Source organism: Leucopleurus acutus (assembly GCF_964270905.1).
Source record: "Leucopleurus acutus genome assembly, chromosome: 2".
Classification (NCBI taxonomy): Eukaryota; Metazoa; Chordata; class Mammalia; order Artiodactyla; family Delphinidae; genus Leucopleurus; species Leucopleurus acutus.
The window spans coordinates 154,888,750-154,909,401 of NC_139143.1; the positions used below are offsets into that span (position 1 = coordinate 154,888,750).

General features: G+C 40.1%; 1 protein-coding gene across 1 annotated transcript; it reads right to left on the reverse strand.

Annotated features, from left to right (window-relative positions):
- Positions 1–356: 356 nt before the first annotated feature.
- Positions 357–20,260, reverse strand: LOC309974731 (cytochrome P450 4X1-like; the record flags this gene model as incomplete). Its single annotated transcript, XM_082859450.1, has 4 exons — positions 357–364; positions 2,198–2,242; positions 3,405–3,546; positions 20,084–20,260. 4 exons carry the CDS (start codon positions 20,258–20,260, stop codon positions 357–359), a joined length of 372 nt encoding a protein of 123 aa, XP_082715576.1.
- Positions 20,261–20,652: the final 392 nt, after the last annotated feature.

Consider the following 20,652-nt stretch of genomic DNA (forward strand, 5'->3'; position numbering starts at 1 on the left):
GCTGAGCCCGCATGCCACAACTACTGAAGTCTACGTGCCTGGAGCCCGTGCTCCGCAACAAGAGAAGCCACTGCAATTAGAAGCCCGCACACAGCAACGAAGACCCAACAGAGCCAAAAATAAATAAATAAATTTATAAAAAAAAAAAGAAATAGAGAGATGAATGGAATAGAAAAGAAAGTCAAGAAATAGGTCCAAGTACATATGCCAATTTAGAATATGATAAAAGTGGTTATCATCTCAAATCACTGGAAAAGATGGAACTTTTTATTAAATGGTGATGGGACAACTGGATAACCATTCAGAAATATTAGAACAACTCCTCATATCATACATAAGAATAAACTTTAAATGGATCAGAGATCTAAATCCAAGAAGAACAAAACCGTGCAAGCACTAGAAGAAAATATGAATGAATGTCTTTACAATTTGGTTACAGGGCAGTGGTTCTCAACCAGGGACAATTTTGACCCCAGGGGACATTCAGCAATGTCTGAAGATATTTTAGTTGCCGCAACTGTCAGAGTCCTACTATCATCAAGTGGGTAGATGTTAGGGATGCAGCTAAACATCCTACAATGCACAGGACAGCTCCTCACTGCCTGGATAACAAAGACTTATCCAGCCCAAAATGTCATTAATGCCACAGCTGAGACATTCTGGACTAGGGAAAGGTTTCTGACTAACACTCAAAATCTAGATGCAGTAAAAATATTGATAAATTTGACTAATAAAAATTTTTTAATTTGAAAAGTTTTTATTTTTAACAAATTTAACATTTAATTTCCCCCTAATAGTCTGCATTTTGTTTTTTCATCATAATTATGTAATAGAAAGAAAACGTGAAGAATTTTTTTCACTAAGTTCTGTGTAGATGCCCCCAAATCCACTCTTTTTTCCTCCAATGAGCCATAGAAATATTAATATTTTCTGTGTGGGCCATGATGAGAACAAGTTTGAGAACTGCTGCTATACATAACGTCCATTTGTGTCTTAAATAATTTCTAATCTGCTTATCTGAGTGTCCTCCTTATAATATCTATGTTTGTGTGTGTCTATATGTATGCATGTGTAGGTGTGTCTTGCCAGTTTCCTGGGGCAAATATATTTTATATTTAACATTTATTCAGTTCCAGGCACTGTCCTAAGTGCTTTACATATATTAACATATTTAATCATCACCACAAACCTATGAGATAGGTTCTTTTTTATCTCCATTTTACAGATGACACTGAGACAAAGCAGTCACTTGCCCAAAGTCATACTGCTACTTAGTGGTGGAGCTGAGGAAGGATTAATTAACTGCCTGATAAATATTCTCTATTATGGTGCTCATGAAAAGTGATGTTGAACTGCTTAAAAAGCTTAATTGATTCCACATATATGTGTTAGCATACGGTATTTCTTTTTCTCTTTCTGACTTACTTCACTCTGAAGAACCTAGGGGCAGGACAGGAATAAAGATGCAGAGGTAGAGAATGGATTTGAGGATACGGGGAGGAGGAAGAGTAAGCGGGGATGAAGTGAGAGAGTGGCATGGACATATATACACTACCAAATGTAAAATACATAGCTAGTGGGAAGCAGCCGCATAGCACAGGGAGATCAGCTTGGTGCTTTGTGACCACCTAGAGGGGTGGGATAGGGAGGGTGGGAGGGAGACGCAAGAGGGAGGGGATATGGGGATATATGTATAGGTATAGTTGATTCACTTTGTTATAAAGCAGAAACTAACACACCACTGTAAAGCAATTATACTCCAATAAAGATGTTAAAAAATAAAATAAAATAAAAATTTAAAAAGCTTAATTGATTTCAACTTTTATGTTTTGTTAAAATGATTTATTTTTGGACCAAGCTTCTTTTATTTTTTTAAATTGTGGTAAGAATACTTAACTTGAAATCTACCCACTTCAATTTTTAAGTGCACAATACAGTATTGTTGGTACTTCCCTGGTGGTCCAGTGGTGAAGAATCCACCTTCCAATGCAGGGGACGTGGGTTCCATCCCTGGTCGGGGAGCAAAGATCCCAAATGCCACGGGGCAACTAAGCCTGCGCACCATAACTACTGAGCTCGCACGCCTCAACTAGAGAGAGAGAAAAAAAATTTTTGAGTTTTCTTGGCATGCTGTACTATAGAAAGGGGACTTCAAGAGAGAGTGGGTCAGTCACCCCCTTCATTTGCACATACATACCAAGGCATGGAACCATGAACTCATACAGGAACTTGGACTTGGGATCTGTAGAGTCAAGCAGAGGAAAGGAAAGACAACATTAGAGGAAAATTACCAGAGTTGGTGAAGGTTCTCTTCATTTGCCTGCACTAACCATAAATAGTGAGCAAAAGGGAGCCCAGGGCTCATTCCTTACAGCCTTGGCCGCCTGGGGAAACATAGAAATCTTGGTTCACAAAGCTGACAAGAGCAGCCCCAGGAGGCAGGCAGGTACACAAACCCAGATTCTTTCCTTGTTTCCACTTCTCCCAACAGAAACAGAGATTGCAAAGTGTCCAGAACAGGAGTCGGGACAATATATTACATCCTTTTTGGAAAGCAAATTAACTATTAGAGCAGGGACCAGCAGACCCCAGAGAGTGAGAACCCTCTCAGGGTTCTCGTGATCTCTAACACGAGGGTGTCTTACAGCTCGTGTCCTTTACAAGGTGAACATGAGATGAATCAGAGCTGGGGGACTGGGAGACATGGAGGCTTTCAAGGGAAGGCTGCTTTCTTTTATCAGGTTTTACTAAGTGTCACGGAGGTAATAGCACAAAGAAGAAAGGTGAGCATATCAGATCTTAGTTTTACAAAGTTGAGGGAGCAAAAACTGGACATTTAAATTTTGTGGTATGAGATAATCTCTACCCTGGAAGCATTGAGAAAGGACTCATGGGAAGGTTAGATGCCTCATATCCCAAAAGGGAACACAGCTGAGAAGCACGCAGAAAACAGAAACATTTTAGACCACAATCAAGAGGTTAGACTGGCAAATGGATGATCTAATTCAGGTTTACATACTGAACCAGCAGAGGCAGCATTACTTCTGAATTCTCCTTCAGGAGAATAAGGAGACTTTATGTCCAAGAAAGGGGATGGGCGTGGGGAGTATTGCTGAAGTCACAAAACCAACAGAGGCAAAGGAAGGCCCTGGAGATCTGGTGGTGCCAGATGGGCTTTAAGATACACTGACCTAAAAGGGCCCATGGGAGTCTGAACTAGACAAGGGACTGGGGGATGTGGGAATCCCCTTCAGGATTGGTGGGAAACCTCTCCACACTTCCCCCAGCATCTCTTAAAGGCCCAGCACCAATCTTTGCTTCAGAATTCCTTCAGAATCCTGCTTGTGGGTTGTGCAAATCGCTCCTAGGAGGACTGGGATCCTGAGATTCATCCCTTTTCTTACCCGTTCTGCTCAGAAATGTCTTTGCATAGTCTGGGTCATAGATATAGAAAAATGCCTGAAAGGGCCCAACCCAGTGAGGAAAGGCACAAGGGTGGTTTTCTATAATCTCCTCAAGCTTCTCCATTTTACCATTCTGAAATATCTGCAGTGAAAAAAGTGAAAGAAATTAGAGAAGCCAGCCAATCTGGACTCATCCCGTTTACAGCCGCAAGTTGAGCTCAAGGCCTGGATGAGGTCCCACAGGTAGAGGGCCTTGACCCTTTTTCTGGAAGTGAGTGAACACACATTCCTTGGGATTTCCGAGCCTGGGGTATAATTTTCTAAACAAGGTTAGTGTATTCATCTTTTCAATATAAATATATGTTGTATCCCCAGACCCCATCACTGTTGAATGACATATACTGTGAGCTGCTTTTCCAAGTGAGAAGGTGAAGTTAGGAGAGTCACACACTCTGCCTCACCTGCCAATGTCACATAGGTTAGGAGTGGAGTCTGGAGGCTGAAAAAAATGTTTTTACGTGGGAAGGAAAAGATGTTAGTAGACTGAACATGACCCACCATCCAGCTCACCATTCCCTCTCTGTAATTACTGATGACTGATTCTTTCTCATGACTTAATAGTAAGTGCTTCTCTAAAAACCTGCCAATTCCATCTACAAAAAACCCTAATTCTTTTCCTTTATAACAGCAGAAGGCTCTTTGTCACAGGTGTGTAAAGCTGGAAGCAAACTCAAAAACCAAAACTCTGAGCTTCCAACATTTATAAATTAGCGTACAAACACTGCCATCAGAGATGAACTTTCTGCCTTGATAAGCAGATTACTACGGCTCATTTAAATAGTAGATATAAGAAGATTACTACGGCTCCTTCTGAGTAGGAGGTAGATGGGCCTCAGGCTGAGCAGTTGGAGCTTGTCTCCTGCTGACATTTCAAAGAAAAGACAGGAGGAGAGAGGAGCTGAGTTCTGCTAGAGTAAAAAAATAAGATGACCACAGTTTTTGGAATCAAGGAGACTTCCCAGGCCACATTTGTGCAGAAAAGATCCTCAGGGGGCAGGGAAGGGAGGGGCACCAACCCATAATATGTCCTGCCAACCTCCCAGAGACTCTTGCACTGGAATCCATCTTGGCTAAAAGATGTGCGTGCACATCGGGTAGGGCACTGAGTCAGACCAGATATGAGCAGTGAGCAAGATGATTGGCCAGAGGAAACCTGCAAGATGATTGGCCAGAGGGAACCTGCAAGATGATTGGCCAGAGGGAACCTGGAAAACTGCCCCCATATAAGCAATTTAAGCCACCCCCAAAGCACAGCTCTCTCTCTGAGCCCACCCACGTGTCCTTTTCACATGTACTCTGCTTCTAATAAATGCTTTACCCACTTTACTATCTTCATCTCTTCCCTGAATTCTTTCTTCAAAGAAGACAAGGACCAAGGTTCCATTTCAAGCTCGCTGGCCCTCGTGGTCTACTGGTTAAGGATTCGGTGCTCTAATCAAGGTGGCCTGGGTTCGATCCCTGGTTGGGGAACTAAGATCCCGCTTCAAGCTGACGCACATCCCCCGCCCCACACCAGATCACTTCTAAATCACTGACAGTAGGATCCATTTACATCTGCTTGTTGTATAAAGTGGGAGGGTGGAGGGGCATCTGTGTGTGTGTGCGTCTGGTTGTTCCTAGCTATGCATTTGAGCACAATTGTGGGGGGTCTGACTTGCAAAGAAATCTTAAAGCTGGCAAGTTCTTCCTTGTGTGACCAATCACAGAATTTGCCATGAGTTTGTTCTTTCCTCAGAAAAGGTGGAAAACTTCAGTTCCTAATTTCCTCTTTTACCAGCTAGCAGCTCTAACCCATGAAGTGTTCCCTGGATAGTTTAGGGCCCCTAAAACATTGAGACTCTTGAAATCTAGTTCCTGAAATGCTGCACACTCTGTTGTGCTAACATTCCCACAATCAAGCCAGTGACAAGGGCCTGCCAACAGTGCAAACTGTGTTTTCCGACAACGTAAATATTTATTCATTCGCAAACAATAAACAGATGAGTATTTATTAAGTGCCTATTATATGTGCCAGGAGAATAGAGATGCAGAGAAATATAAGACAGGCGAGGTCTTTGCCCTCATGGAAAGTGTAGCTTAACATGAGGATTATTTCTTTAGGTTTGAAATTGTCATAGATGCCCATAGATGTCATAGACAGCCATAAGCATTTGGTTATACTTTTAGTAACTCTTGCCTGGACAAAAAGGACAGAAAGCTATCGTGAATCTTGTAATAGATGAATTTATATTTCTTCATCCACAAATATAAATACATTTGAAAATAAATATCACACATATTTAGGAAACACCGTCCAGAAACATTCGAAAAATGCTTAGCCCCTGAGGAATAGTAATAGCTAACATTTACCAAGCACTCCGATGAGCTAGGTGCTGCCGTTGACGGAAAAAAATGCACAACCTAAAAGTTGAGAATTATGTTTTAGTTGGCAGACAAAACTGAGGGCTTAAGCCCAGAACTCAGCCTCTCAGGTAGCTCTGAGAAACTGCTCCCAAGAGGTAAGGGAGGAGCCAGGATATACAGGAGTTTTTGTAACAAAGACCAGGTAGTTGAAACTTCAAAAGACTACTGTTAATTAAAGAAAACCAGACCTCGAGTTAAGGAATCTGGCACTTTTCTATGTATCAGAAGATGCAAGAGTCTGGGTTCATTGAGATCATTCATTTGGTATGCACCTCAGCTATCTGGGAACAGTATCCTGATTTTCTCCTGAATCCCCTCAGGGTGCACCACTGGGGGTGGTTGCAGCAGCTGAGGACTTGGCAGCCGGCAGCCTGTCTGTCTCCATCCTGCGTTCCTTCAGGGCTCACCTTCGGGGGTGGCTGTAGTGGCTTGATGGCTCTAACACTCTTTGTTTGCTTACATGGGCCACATTTTTTTACTCACACTGCCAAGTGCTTTCCATGCTTTATATTCTTTTTTTTTTTAAATAGGATTTACTCTTTTCTTTTTTTCTTAATTAATTAATTTATTTAGGGCTGTGTTGGGTCTTCGTTTCTGTGCGAGGGCTTTCTCTAGTTGTGGCAAGCAGGGGCCACTCTTCATCACGGTGCGCGGGCCTCTCACTATCGCGGCCTCTCTTGTTGCGGAGCACAGGCTCCAGACGTGCAGTCTCAGTAGTTGTGACTCACGGGCCTAGTTGCTCCGCGGCATGTGGGATCTTCCCAGACCAGGACTTGAACCCGTGTCCCCTGCATTAGCAGGCAGATTCTCAACCACTGCGCCACCAGGGAAGCCCCCATGCTTTATATTCTTTAATCTTTACATCAGGAACCCTATGAAGCAGATATGATTGCAATCTCCATTTTACAGATGAGGAAATTGAACCTTAGAGAGGTTAAGTAATCTCTCCCAGATTATGTAGCCAGCAACTAGTAGTAAGGATTCAAACCTGGGTTGAACTATGGAGCCCAAGTGCTACTTATCTACACAGACTTTCCCTGAATTACATACAAGGATACACACACACACACACACACATACCCTGCATAAACACACACTAGGTCCCCCACACTGGCTGGGATACACTGGCGACTGAATAAATGTCAGTCTACCTGGTCTATTCTTTGTAGTCAGTAAATCTTTGAATGAATGAATTTATTTAGCATCTAATATATGTGAGCATTCAACAAAGTAGTCTTTTTATTGAAGTATATAGTTGATTGACAATGCTGTGTTAATGTCTGCTGTACAGCAAAGTGATTCAGTTATACATATATACTTTCTTTTTTATATTCTTTTCCATTATGATTTCTTAGAATATTGAAATAGTTCCCTGTGCTATAGAGTAGGACCTTGTTTATCCATTCTACATGTAGTAGTTTGCATCTGCTAACCCGAAACTCCCGGTCCATCCCTCCCCCACCCCCACTCCCCCTTGGCAACCACAAGTTTGTTCTCTATGTCTGTGAGTCTGTTTCTGGTTTGTAGATAGGTCCATTTGTGTCATATTTTAGATTCCACATATAAGTGATACCATATGGTATTTGTCTTTCTCTTTCTGACTTACTTCACTTTGTATGATAAACTCTAGTTGTATCCATGTTGCTGCAAAGGCATTATTTCATTCCTTTTTATGGCTGAGTACTCTTCCATTGCATATAGGTACCACATCATCTTTATCCATTCATCTGTCGATGGACATTTAGGTTGCTTCTTGGCTATTGTGAATAGTGCTCCTATGAACATAGGCGTGCATTATCTGTTTGGATTATAGTTTTGTCTGGATATATGCCCAGGAGTGGGATTGCTGGATCATATGATAATTCTATTTTTAGTTTTTTGAGGAACCCCTATACTTTTTTCCACAGTGGCTGCACCAACTTACATTCCCACCCACCGTGTGGGAGGGTTCCCCTTTTCGCACATCCTCTCCAGCAACAAAGTAGTTATTGAACACCTACTATGACGCAAGCACTGGGTTTATAGTGGTGAACAAAGACTCTCCTCTCACAGATCCTATATTCTAGTGGGGAGAAGGGGAGTGTGGATGAAAAATGTTGCCTGCCATATCAGCAAACAAAGGATGTTGAAGCCATCAAGCCATCAGCCACTACCACTGCCCCCCAACAGTGAGCCTGAGGGTACGCAGAATGGGAAAGAACAGGATGCTGCCCCTAGATAGCTAAAGTGCATATCAAAGGAATGATTTCAATGAGCCCAGACTCTTGCATCTTCCCATACATAGAAAAGTGCTAAACTCCTTAAGTTGAGATATCTGGGTTTCTTCATTTTATTATTATTAATATTATTTTTGGTCACACTGTGCAGCTTGTGGGATCTTAGTTCCCTGACCAGGGATCGAACCTGTGCCCCCTGCCGTGGAAGCTCGGCGCCCTAACCACTGGACAGCCAGGGAATGCCCCTGGTTTTCTTTAATTAACAGTAATCTTTTGAAGTTACAACTACCTGATCTTTGTTGCAAAACTCCTACATATCTTGGCCCCTCCCTTACCTCTTTGGAGCAGTCCCTCAGAGCTATCGGAGAGGCTATCTCCCAGGCTTGAAGTCCTCAGAAAGTCCACCGAATAAAATATAATTCTCAACTTTTAGGCTGTGCATTTTTTTTTCAGTCAACAGGAGTGTATAGTAACAGAGTATATAATATGATGTCAGAGAGTGACAAGTGCTAAGATAAAAAAAACAAAGTTAGGGATAGAGAGTATTGGAGGCTCTATTTTAGTTTGAGTGACATTTGTTCAAAGGCCTGAAAATAGTGCATGGAGAGCATTCCAACCAGAGAAGAGCATATCCAAAGCCCTGAGGGAGCCCTGAGCGAATTTGTTTGCCATGTTTGAGGAATAGTGGGAAGACCAGTATGACTGGAACAGAGCAAGGAATGAAATTTCTGGTCTTGTAGGAAATTTTCACTACACACACATTTCCCTTCTGGAACCTTATGACTATATCTAAAATGTTCCTGTCTATGTGAAGTAGTTCCATCCCTTCCTTGCGACTAAGTGATGAATCATCAAAAGGAACATAAAAAGTTAAAAAAAAAAGGTAGATAGGCAGGGATGGGGATATTAGCCAGCTTGACATATCAGCCACTTCTAATCTTCAAAACTCTGATAGAGGCGCCTCTAAACTATTCAAAAAATAATCTAGTGACAGTCAAGAGGGATAGGGACTTCAAAACACTATGAATACAATTAAAAATCTGAAAATAAAACCATTCCGTTTACAGCAGTATCAAAAAGAATAAAACATTCAGAAATAAATTTAACAGAAGAAATGTAAAACTCATACAGCAAAAGCTACAAACCACTGCTGGAAGAAATTTCTAAAAACTTAAATAAAATGAAGGACAGCCATGTTCATGGATCAGAAGACTCAGTATTAAGATGGCAATACTTCCCAAATTGATCTGCAGATTCAATAGAGTTCCTATCAGAATCACAGCTGGATTCTTTGCAGAAATTGACAAGATGATCCTAAAATTTGTATGGAAACCAGAGGGATCCAGAACAGCCTTATTCTTGAAAAACAACAAAGTAGGACGACTCACACTTCCTGATTTCAAAACTTACTATAAAGCAACAGTAATTAAGACAGTGGTATTGGCATAAAGATAGACATATAGCTCAATGGAATAGAATTGAGAATCCAGAAATAAAACTTCACATGTACAGTCAACTGATTTTTGACAAAAGTGCTGTGAGATAATACAAAAATAATTGTGCATATTATTATAATTATATATATATATCTGCTCCTGGTTCCTGGCACAGAGCTCCTAAAACCCTTGTAATTCTTAAGTGATAAGAGCACTGGGAACATCTTTTGTTCCAATATTTGATTTTCTTTCTTATTTTTTTTGCGGTACGCGGGCCCCTCACTGTTGTGGCCTCTCCCGTTGCGGAGCACAGGCTCCGGACGCGCAGGCCCAGCGGCCATGGCTCACGGGTCCAGCCGCTCCGCAGCATGTGGGATCTTCCCGGACGGGGGCGCGAACCCGTGTCCCCTGCATCGACAGGCGGACTCTCAACCACTGCGCCACCAGGGAAGCCCCCAATATTTGATCTTTGACCCCAGTTCCTGACAGAGTTCTTAAATTCCTTAGAATTTCCTCGGTGATACCTGTGTCTTTTGTTCTAATGAGCTGACTCTTGGCGGGCTTCTGGATGGGGGATGGTCACCAGAAAGACCAAACCATGATTAGAAACTTGGAATTTTCAGCCCCCTCCTCCCATTATCCAGAGATGGGAGAAGGGCTAGAAATGGAATTAATGATCATTCACACCTACATGATGAAGCCTTCATAAGAATCCCCAAAGTACAGGGTCAAAAGACCTTCTGGGTTGGTGAACAGGTGGTGGTGCTGGGACAGTGGCACACCTGGAGAGGGCATGGAAACTCTGTGCTCCTTCCCACACACCTTGCCTATGCACCTCTTCCATCTGGATGTTCACGTGTATCCTTTATCATATCCTTTTACAATAAACCAGTAAACAGTAAGTAAACTGTTTTCCTGAGTTCTGTGAGCTGTTCTAGCAAATTAATCAAAACTGAGGAGATGGTCATGGGAACCTCAGGTTTGCAGCTGATTGGTCAAAAGCATAGGTAACAACCTGGACTTGCAATTGGCATCTGAAGTGGGGTGGAGGTAGTCTTATGGGACTGAATGTTATCTTAAACTGTGGGATCTGATGCTATCTCCAGGTAGATAATGTTAACTGAATACAGTTGAGGTAAATTGTAGGACACGCAGTTAGTGTCACCGAATTGCTTGATGTGGGGAAAACCCCCACACATCTGGCATCAGAAGTGCTGTGAGTGTGGTAGTGATGTGAGAGTAAAGGAGAAACACAGGAGGAAGACTGGAATCTTCCTACTCGGGTACCACAACAATTCAACTGGGAGAAATAATAGTCTTCTCAACAAATGGTGCTGGGATAACTGGACATCCACATGCAAAAGAATGAACTTGGACCCCTACTTCACACAATACACAAAAATTAACTCAAAATGGATCAAAGTTCTAAATAAAAGAGCTAAAAACATAAAACTCTTAGAAGAAAACATGAAGACTTAGTCTCGGATTTGGCAGTTGTTTCTTAGCTATGACACCAAAAGCACAAGCAATAAAAGAAAAAAATAGATAAATTAGATTTCTTTACAACTAAAAACTTTTGTGCTTTAAAAGACACTACAGAATGGGAGAAAATATTTGCAAGTTGTATATCTAATAAGAAACTTGTAGCTAATATATATCGTTAAAAACTCTCTTACAACTCAATAATAAAGACACATAACCCAATTAAAAATTGGCAAATAATCTGAACAGACATTTCTCCAAAGAAGATATACAAATGGCCAATGAAGAACATGAGAAGGTGTTCAGTATCATTAGTCATCAGGGAAATGCAAATCAAAACCATGAGAGACCACTTCATACCTACTAGAATGGCTATAATAAAAAAGACAGATAATAACAAGTGTTGGTTAGGATGTGAAAAAATTGGAACTTTCATACACTGCTGATGGAAATGCAAAATGGTGTAGTCACTTTGGAAAAAAACTCTGGTATCTCCTCAAAAAGTTAAACACAGAGTTACCATTTAACCCAGAAATTCCAATCCCCGGTATATATACCCAAGAGAAATGAAAACATACACCCACACAAAAATATATTAAAAAGTGTTCAAATAATAGCCCCAAATTGGAAACAACTCAAATGCCCATCAACTGACAAATGGATAAACAAAATGTAGTACATACATACAATGGAATATTATTCAGCCACAAAAAAGAATGAAGCATAGATATATGCTACAACATGGATGAATCTTAAAAACATTACACTGAATGAAAGAAGCAAGTTGCAAAAGACCATGTTATTTAATTTCATTTATATGAAATATTCTTAAGAGGCAAGTATACAAGGACAGAAAGTAGATTAATGATTGCTCAGGATGAGTGATGGGGTGCTTTGGGACTGAGAGCTAAAGGGTATAGGTTTTGTGGGGTCTTTTTAGATGATAAAAATATTCTAAAATTGATTGTGGTTATGATTACACAACTCTGTGACTATACTAAAAACTGTCTAATTATACACTTTAAGTGGGTAAAAGTTTGTGGTATGTGAGTTATATCTCAATAAAGCTTTACAAAAAATTACAATGAAGCAATTCATCTATCAGCTGATAGAATATAGTAATGGTGTCAGTGAAGAATGGGATTTGATTTAACAATGGACTAGTGAGTATGTAATAGACAAGCCAAACCAAACAGCACAGAGGGAACAAGAACAAGGAATATACAAAGTACCAGGTGCTGAAGACATGGAATTAAGACAGGTTAGTGCCTTACCCTATAGCGGTCACAGTCTGGTGGTGGAACTTATGTTTCATTTAACAAACACTTACATAGCACTTACAAAGTGCCAGACATCATCTCAGTTCTTTTCAAATATCAAATAAATTTATCCTCTGAAAAAGTCAATAACATATCAGTAATTATATTACATGTAAATAGCCTAATTATTTCAAGTAAAATTCAAAACGTGTCAGATTATATATTTTTAAAAGCCTACCTATATACTGCTTACAAAAGACACAAGACAAAAAGTCCAAAAGGTTAAAAATAAAGGATTAAAAGTATCATTTAAATACTAACAAAAAGTTTGTGTAGTTACACTAATATCAGATAAAGTAGAATTTAAGGCAAGAAGTCTTACTAGATATAAAAAGGAATGGTTCATATATAAAAAGGATTAGTCTACCAGGAAGATATAATAATTCAAAATCTGTATGCACACTATACTATATCTTGAAAATTGATAAAACAAAAATGGACATCAGAACTAAAAAAAGAAATAAAGAAATTCACAATAAGAGTGGAAGACTTTAACACAATGTTACTCAAAGCATGGTCCATAAACCAGTCTATGATGAGATAATTATAGAAACTGAGCATAGCATTTAGAAATTTTTATAGTAAGTTGACATTGTTGCAATTTCTGTTTTTTTTTTTTTAATGAAAGTAAACATCTACAAGAGATTGGAAAAAAACTGGTTCTTCACTACAAATACTTGGAGAAGCACTATGTTAATACATCATTCTCAATAGCTGGTAGAACAGATCTCTTGGTCCATTTTCAGTATTCCCAACTTCTGATTGATAGCTCCTTCTCAACTCCAGTTTCTGGAAGGTAAAAATCAAACTCTACTGAGAAACAGAGTAAATGGAAGTTGAGGAATGAGAAGTTTAGAAAAAGTTAATCAGGTTAAATTAAAAAAAAAGTTACATAGAGAGCAATAACTTAAAGGAGAAGTAGATTAAAGGAAGGGCTGGTTCAACCCCAGGTCTCCACCCTCTCCCCATGCAATACCCCCTTTAAGTCCCACAACAGATCAGAGGTTTTATTTTCTAGAAAAACTAAACCAGAGAGGCTCTAAGACTGGAAGAAATCAGGCATTGTGGAGAGCAGGGATGAATCATTGGACTAAAAATAGAGGAGTTAAATGAAAGACTGCATAACAAATGATTAGATCCCTAATTCCCTTTTTCTGCTCCCAGAATGCCAGAAGTCATCTGCAATCTCCTAAATAAAAGGCAGATTCATCTCTAAGAAACTGGAAAAAATAAAATAAAAACAAAACCACAGATACTGGCAGTTTGGGTCCTCCAACAGGTTTGCTCTCAGGGAAAGTTCTCGCTCTGTACACAAGACTTCAAACATCTTTAGTGCCTCACTCTAGAAAATGAAATGACAGCCAAAGAGCATCTGACATTTGAGGATGGTCTCCAAGAAGAAAGGCATAAAGCAAAAGAAACTGCAGTAGCCAGCCTCCAAAATGGCCTCCAATCATCTCCCATCTTTTTATATTGTCCCCTCCCACACTGTACACGGATTTGTCAGTGTGACTGATTGCATACAGTACAAGTGATGGTATAAACATTCCAAGATGAGGTTATAAATGAGTGCAATTTCCATCTTAGATTCTCTCTCTCTCACTCTTGCTCTCTCACATCTTACTCTGAGGGAAACAAGCTGCCTTGTTGAGAGTAGGGTGACTAACCCTTCCACCTTGCCTGACTGAAGGGGTTCCCGGGAGATAAAACCTTCAGAACTAAAATCAGGAGACAACCAGGTAACCTGGGACAAGTGGGTCACCCTAGTTGTGAGCAGCCCTATGGAAAGGTCCATGTGGGAAGAACTGAAGCGTCCTGGCCAATAGCCTGTTAACAGCAATGTAAGTGAGCTTGAAAGTGGATTCTCCAGCTCCAGTGGAGCCCTGCGATGACTGCAGCCCCAGCCAACCCCATGCAACCTTAGGAGAGACCCTGAGTCTCTCACAGAGACTCACCCACCTAATCAATGCCACTCCCAAATTCTTGACCTTCACAAACTGTGTGAGATAATCACCATGGGTTAAGTTGCTAAGCTTGGGGGTAATTTGCTAAGCTGCAATAGATAACTAATACACAAACAGAAAAAACACTGAAAAAAGTTACTAATACTTCAAAAAAGACATGATATAGTATTTCATGAAACAAGATCAGGATTCTATACCAAAGAGGAATGTGTTGAATTGACTGTAGTAATGGCCTCAATTTGTTAATGCCCCCCTGTATTCATACACTTTGATAGTGTTCTCCCACACTGACTCGGCCATGTGTCTTCCTTTGGGAGAGTAGCAAACATGACTCAGAGACTTAGAAAACACTTGCACATTGAAGCCTGGTCTCTTGCTATTCTTGAGACCCCGATACCATATGAGCAAGGCTGGGCTAACTAGCTGAAGGATAATAAACTAGATGGAAGAGAACAAAGGCACCCAAGGTGACAGCCAGCCTTTACCTGCCCCAGCAGCTGACTGCAGATGCATCAGTGAGCCAAACTGAGGTCAACTGAGCCTGGATCATAACAGCAGAACCCCATAGCCTAGTCCAGCTCAAATTTCTGACCCACAGAATCATAAGCTAAATAGCTGGCTGTGTCTTAAGCCACTAAGTTTTAGGGTGATTTTTAATGCATCATAAGGAAGCTGATGCAAGAATAGATGAAGAATAGGACAGAGCTCTTGGAAATGAAAATTATGACAGTCAAAATTTTTCAATGTTTTAGTAGAAATTCTAGGAATATAAAATCAAGAAGAAAAGATTAAAAAATGGATCTAGAAGGTTTATCTCCAACCAATAGGAGTTCCAGAAAGAGAGAAAAGAGAAATTGAGAGAGGTAGAGGATGTATCAAAGAAATTGTAGTATTCACAGTTAATGTCCTGTCCCTAACTCTTCAACCTTACCACCTTAATATATACCATAATCAGCATCTGCATTTATTAACCTAGGGTTTTTTCATGGACATTGGAGCCTGCTTTGCTGCCTGCATATCAAAAGGAATAAATAAAATACTTAGGAAGTGAAACTTCCTCTTTCCAAGTATTGGAAAACTATGTATTTCCAAACAACAAAGTGAAAGACTTATTCATCGAAAATTATAAAACACTGCTGAAAGAAATTTAAAAAGGCATAAATAGGTGGAAACACATCCCATGTTCATGGATTGGAAGATTTAATATTAAGATGTGAATTCTACCCAAAGCAATCTACAGATTCAATGCAATCCCTATCAAAATCCCAATTATGCTTTTGCAGAAATAGAAAAATCCATTCTGAAACTCATGTGGCATAGCAAAGGACCTTGAATAGCCCAAACAATCTTCAATAAGAACAAAGCTGGATGACTCACTTTTCCTGATTTCAAAACTTACTACAAAAGTACAGTAATCAAAATAGTATGGTTCTAGCTTAAAAATAGACAAATGGAATAGGATAGAAAGCTCAGAAATAAACCCTTTAATATATGGTTAAATGATTTATGACAAAGGTGCCAGGACCATTAAATGGGGAAAGGGCAGACTTTCAACAAATGTGCTGGGAAAATTGGATGTTCACATGCAACAGAATGAAGTTGTACCCTTACCAAAAATACAAAATATAACCCAAAATAGATCAAAGACCTAAAACTTTAAAACTCTTGAAAGAAAATACAGGACAAAAGCTTCACAACATTGGATTTGGCAATGATTTCTTGGGTACTTTACCAAAGGCACAAGCAGCAAAAGAAAAAATAGACAAATTCATGAAATTAAAAAATTTTTGTACATGAAAAGACAGTATCAACAGAGTAAAAAGACAATCCACAGATTGAGAGGAGATATTAGCAAATCATACATCTGAGATCAATATCCAGAATATATAGAGAACTCTTAAAACTCAACAACAAAAAACCACCTGATTCAATGAACAAAGGACTGAATAGACATTTTTCCAAAAAGGAAATGCAGATGCCAACAGGCACTTTAAAAGATGCTCAACATCACTAATCATTAGGGAAATGCAAATCAAAACCACAATGAGATATCACCACATACCTGTCAGAATGGCTATCAACAAAAAGACAACAAATAACAAACGTTAGCGAGGATATGGAGAAAAGGGAGTCCTCGTACACTGTTGGTGAGAACTGTAAATTGGTACAGCCACTGTGGAAAGTATGAAGGTTTCTCAAAAAACTAAAAATAGAACTATCATATGCCTCAGCAATTCCACTCCTGAGTATATATCCTAAAAAACCCCAAAACACTAATTCAAAAAGATACATGCACTCCAATGTTCACAGCAGCATTGTTTGCAATAGCCAAGGTATGGAAGCAACCTAAGTGTCCATCAACAGCTGAATGGATAAAGAAATTGTGGTATATATATACACACAGTGGAATACTTCTCAGCCATAAAAGATGAAATTTTGCCATTTGCAACGATATGGATGGACTTGGAGGGCATTATGCTAAGTGAAATAAGTCAGACAGAGAAAAACTACTGTATGATATCACTTATATGTGGAATACAAAAAATACAACAAACTAGTGAATAAAACAAAAAAGAAGCAGACACAGATATAGAGAGAAATTAGTGCTTACCAGTGGGGGGGGGGTGGGCAATATAGGGGTGGGGGAAAAAGGGTTATTAGGGGATCATATGAAATCGTGTGTGAAACTTTTGAAAATTGTAAAGCACTAAAGAATTTAAAGAATTTTCATTCAGGGACTTCCCTGGTGGCACAGTGGTTAAGAATCCGCCTGCCAATGCAGGGGACATGGGTTCGATCGCTGGTCCAGGAAGATTCCACATGCCGCAAAGCAACTAAGCCTGTGCACCACAACTACTGAGCCTGCGCTCTAGAGCCCACGAGCCACAACTACTGAGCCCATGTGCCACAGCTACTGAAGCCTGTGTGCCTAGAGCCTGTGGTCGGCAACAAGATAAGCCACTGCAATGAGAAGCCCACACACAGCAATGAAGAGTAGCTCCTGTTCGCCACAACCAGAGAAAGCCCACGAGCAGCAACAAGGACCCAACGCAGCCAAAAATAAATAAATAAAATAAATAAATTTATTAAAAAATAATGAATTTTCATTCAATAAAAAAATTTTAATTAAAATTTTTTTAATTTCAAAAAAATGAACAAAAGAGTTAAATAGACATTTCTCCAAGTAAGATATACAAATGGCAATAAGCTCATGAAAAGATGCTCAGTATCACAGATCACTAGGGAAATGCACATCAAACTATGAGATACTACCTCACACCCATTAGGATGGCCGCTATTAAAAAAGAAAAAAAAGCACAGAAAATAACAAGTTTTAGCAAGAATGTTGAGAAACTGGAACCCCTGTGCACTTCTGGTGAAAATGTAAAATGGTATAGCCAGTGTGGAAAACAGTACAGTGGTTCCTCAAAAAATTAAAAATAGAATTACCATATGATCCAGCAATTCCATTTCTGGATATTTACCCAAAAGAATTGAAAGCAAGGTCTCAAAGAGGTATTTGTACACCCATGTTCACAACAGCTAAAATGTAGAAACAACCCAAGAGTCCACCAACTCCATTAAGTGAATGGATAAGCAAAATGTGGTTATACATACAATGGATTATTATTCAGCCTTAAAAAAGCAGGAAATTCTGACATATGCTACAATATGGATTAACTTTGAGGACATTATGCTAAGTGAAACAAGCTAATCACAGAAAGGTAAATACTACACGATGTGATGTATGAGATACTTAAGAGTAGTCAAAATCATAGAGACAGAACATAGAATGGTGGTTGCCAGGAGCTGGGGAAAGGCAGAAGTGGGGAGTTACTGCTTAATGGGTAAAGAGTTTCAGTTTTACAAGATAAAAGAGTTACAGAGACGGATGAGTTGATAGTTTCACAACATTATGAATGTATTTAACATCACTGAACTGTACACTTTAAAAATGGTTAAGATGGTAAGTTTTATTTTAGGTGTATTTGACCACAATAAAAAAAGTTGGAAAAAAATAAGAAATTGTCAAGTCATCCTGAAAGCTAGAAGACAATGGAACATGTTTTCAAAATTATGACAGAAATTTATTTCCAAAGTATAATTCTATATCCAACCAAGTTATCACTCAAGTTCAAAATTATAATAAAGACATTTACAATGATTCAGGATCTCAAAAAATTCACCTGGCATTCCTTCACTCATTCTCAAGAAGTCACCCATAAAAATGATTAAATAAATTAGGAAGAAAAAAGGCATAATGTCCAGGAGACAGGAGATATGACACAGGACAGCACAACATCTGTGTACCAGGTCTAGAGAGCAACCAGTCCAGATTGGAACAGGAGGAGAGGTCTGTGGGAGAAACGCCTCCAGAAAAACATATGGGCTGATAGATTGTTTGATATGTTCCAATATTTGGAAATATTATTGCGATGTGTTTGACAGGCTTATTAAAGCATTTGGGGAAAAAATAGTGATAGATATTGAAAAACTAAGCAAATGAGAAAAGGAGGAAGTTAACAACACCATGAGGGAAAAAAAAGCTCTATGAGAAAAGGACCAAAATCAACCATTAGGTCAGTGATAAATAACATTTACATAATCAAAAGAATATAAATAATAATTTTTCTATTTAATAAAAAATACAATATCACTATATTGGGACAGTAAAAGATGGGTGTAAGTGATTACTCATCATAAGGTAGTTAATAGATGGATAACTAAAATTATTAAATTAAGAAATGCAATGTAGTAATATAGGGTTGGCCAAAAAGTTCATTCAGGTTTTTCTGTAAGAGCGTATATAAAAACCCAAACAAACATTTTGGCCAACCCAGTATTATCTTACAGGTAAGGATTTAAATAAACAGATAAAAGAAGGGAAAGTGGTTGCTTTAGGGAAGAGGGACTAGGAGTGGGGGAGCCAAAAGATCACACAATAGGTCTGCTGGGAACACCCTCTCCACCCACCCATCCTTTAAGATTCTGCTCAGCCTTTCATAGAACTTCTTCTCCTCTAGGTAGAGATATATACTTCCCTCCAAGATTGCCTTGTCCCTAGGCCTCTGCCAAAGCACTCATTACCCTGTATTTTCATTTTCCCTTTGTGTTCTAAGTATACATCTGACTTGGGCCCCTTGAGGGCAGGCATCTGTCTTCTCTTTGTAATCTTAGCACCTATCACACAACTGCCACTCAAAGTTGGTTGAATGAATAAAACAAGGAATGGGTGGGGAGTGGATTTAGAGAACAGGAGAGAACAAAAGGTAAGGAGTCTCTCTCTACTTTGCAAATTCCAATTAGTCAATATTTTTTGTGTGATTGGCTGGGGCTGCTCCCTACTTCACAAGAATCTCTGGTTGGAAAGGACTAAGGGTGGCAACTACTGTGTCCAATTTTGTGTATCTTCTGCACTTAACATGTATTATTTAGGATAACCGACTATTTTTAGCAGTATATGCGGAAGGCTTTTTAAAACACAGTACATAAATGCAAGAGATGGGTGAAGCAATTAGACCTGAATTACACCAGAGCCTTCTTTTTTCGTATTGTGTCTTTAAATAACCCCCTCCCAGCCCCTAAACTTCCTTTCTAGTGGCTCTAGGGTGTTTCCATTTCCCTGGAGGGCTGTGAGAAAACAAGTCTGGAGTAATGAAAATGCCGAGAGCCACAGGTGGGGCAGGAGAGGTCTGTGCAGGACGGAGGGATGGGAGGGATGGGAGTAAGGGAAGGAAACAACCACTTCTCTGTCCGCCCAGTTTCCAGCATCCTCCTTCACCCCTCCCTTCCCTCTACCTTGTGATGCCAGTAGAACCAGTGGGTGGGGAGCCAGGGGAAGGGGCGCAGGTCTCGAAGCAGCCGATGCCTCTGCAGGTAGAGCTTGACGGCCTGCAGCAGCCTCGGGGCCAAGCAGAACACCAACGCCAGGTCAAAGGGCCTTGCCCAGTGCGCCTCGCGCCAGGAGGATTCCATCGCTCTGCGCTGCGCGGATTGCGGGGGAGCTTTCTGTAGCCTGGCTCTTGGGGGAGGATCCATCCACTCACTCCAGGACAAAGCCAGCCCACCGCATCTCTGAGCCCTCGGGCAAGATCCCCGCTTCCCCCGGAGAAAGCAGGAGCGGTGGGAGGGGCAGCTCTGGCTTGGCGGGAGAAGGCAGGCGTGAGTTCCTGGATTTCTAGCCCTTTATCAATTGGTGCCGACCTTCGTTCAGGACACTTTCTTCTCATGGAGTGTCATAATTCAACTGTGACAGTTTTCAGTCACGGAAGGTCTGCATTTAAGTTTTGAAATAATGCCAAAGCTGAGGTCATTGTTTTTCTTCTTTGCCACAAAGAACTAGTAAACTGCTCTGAAAAAGAGAACTT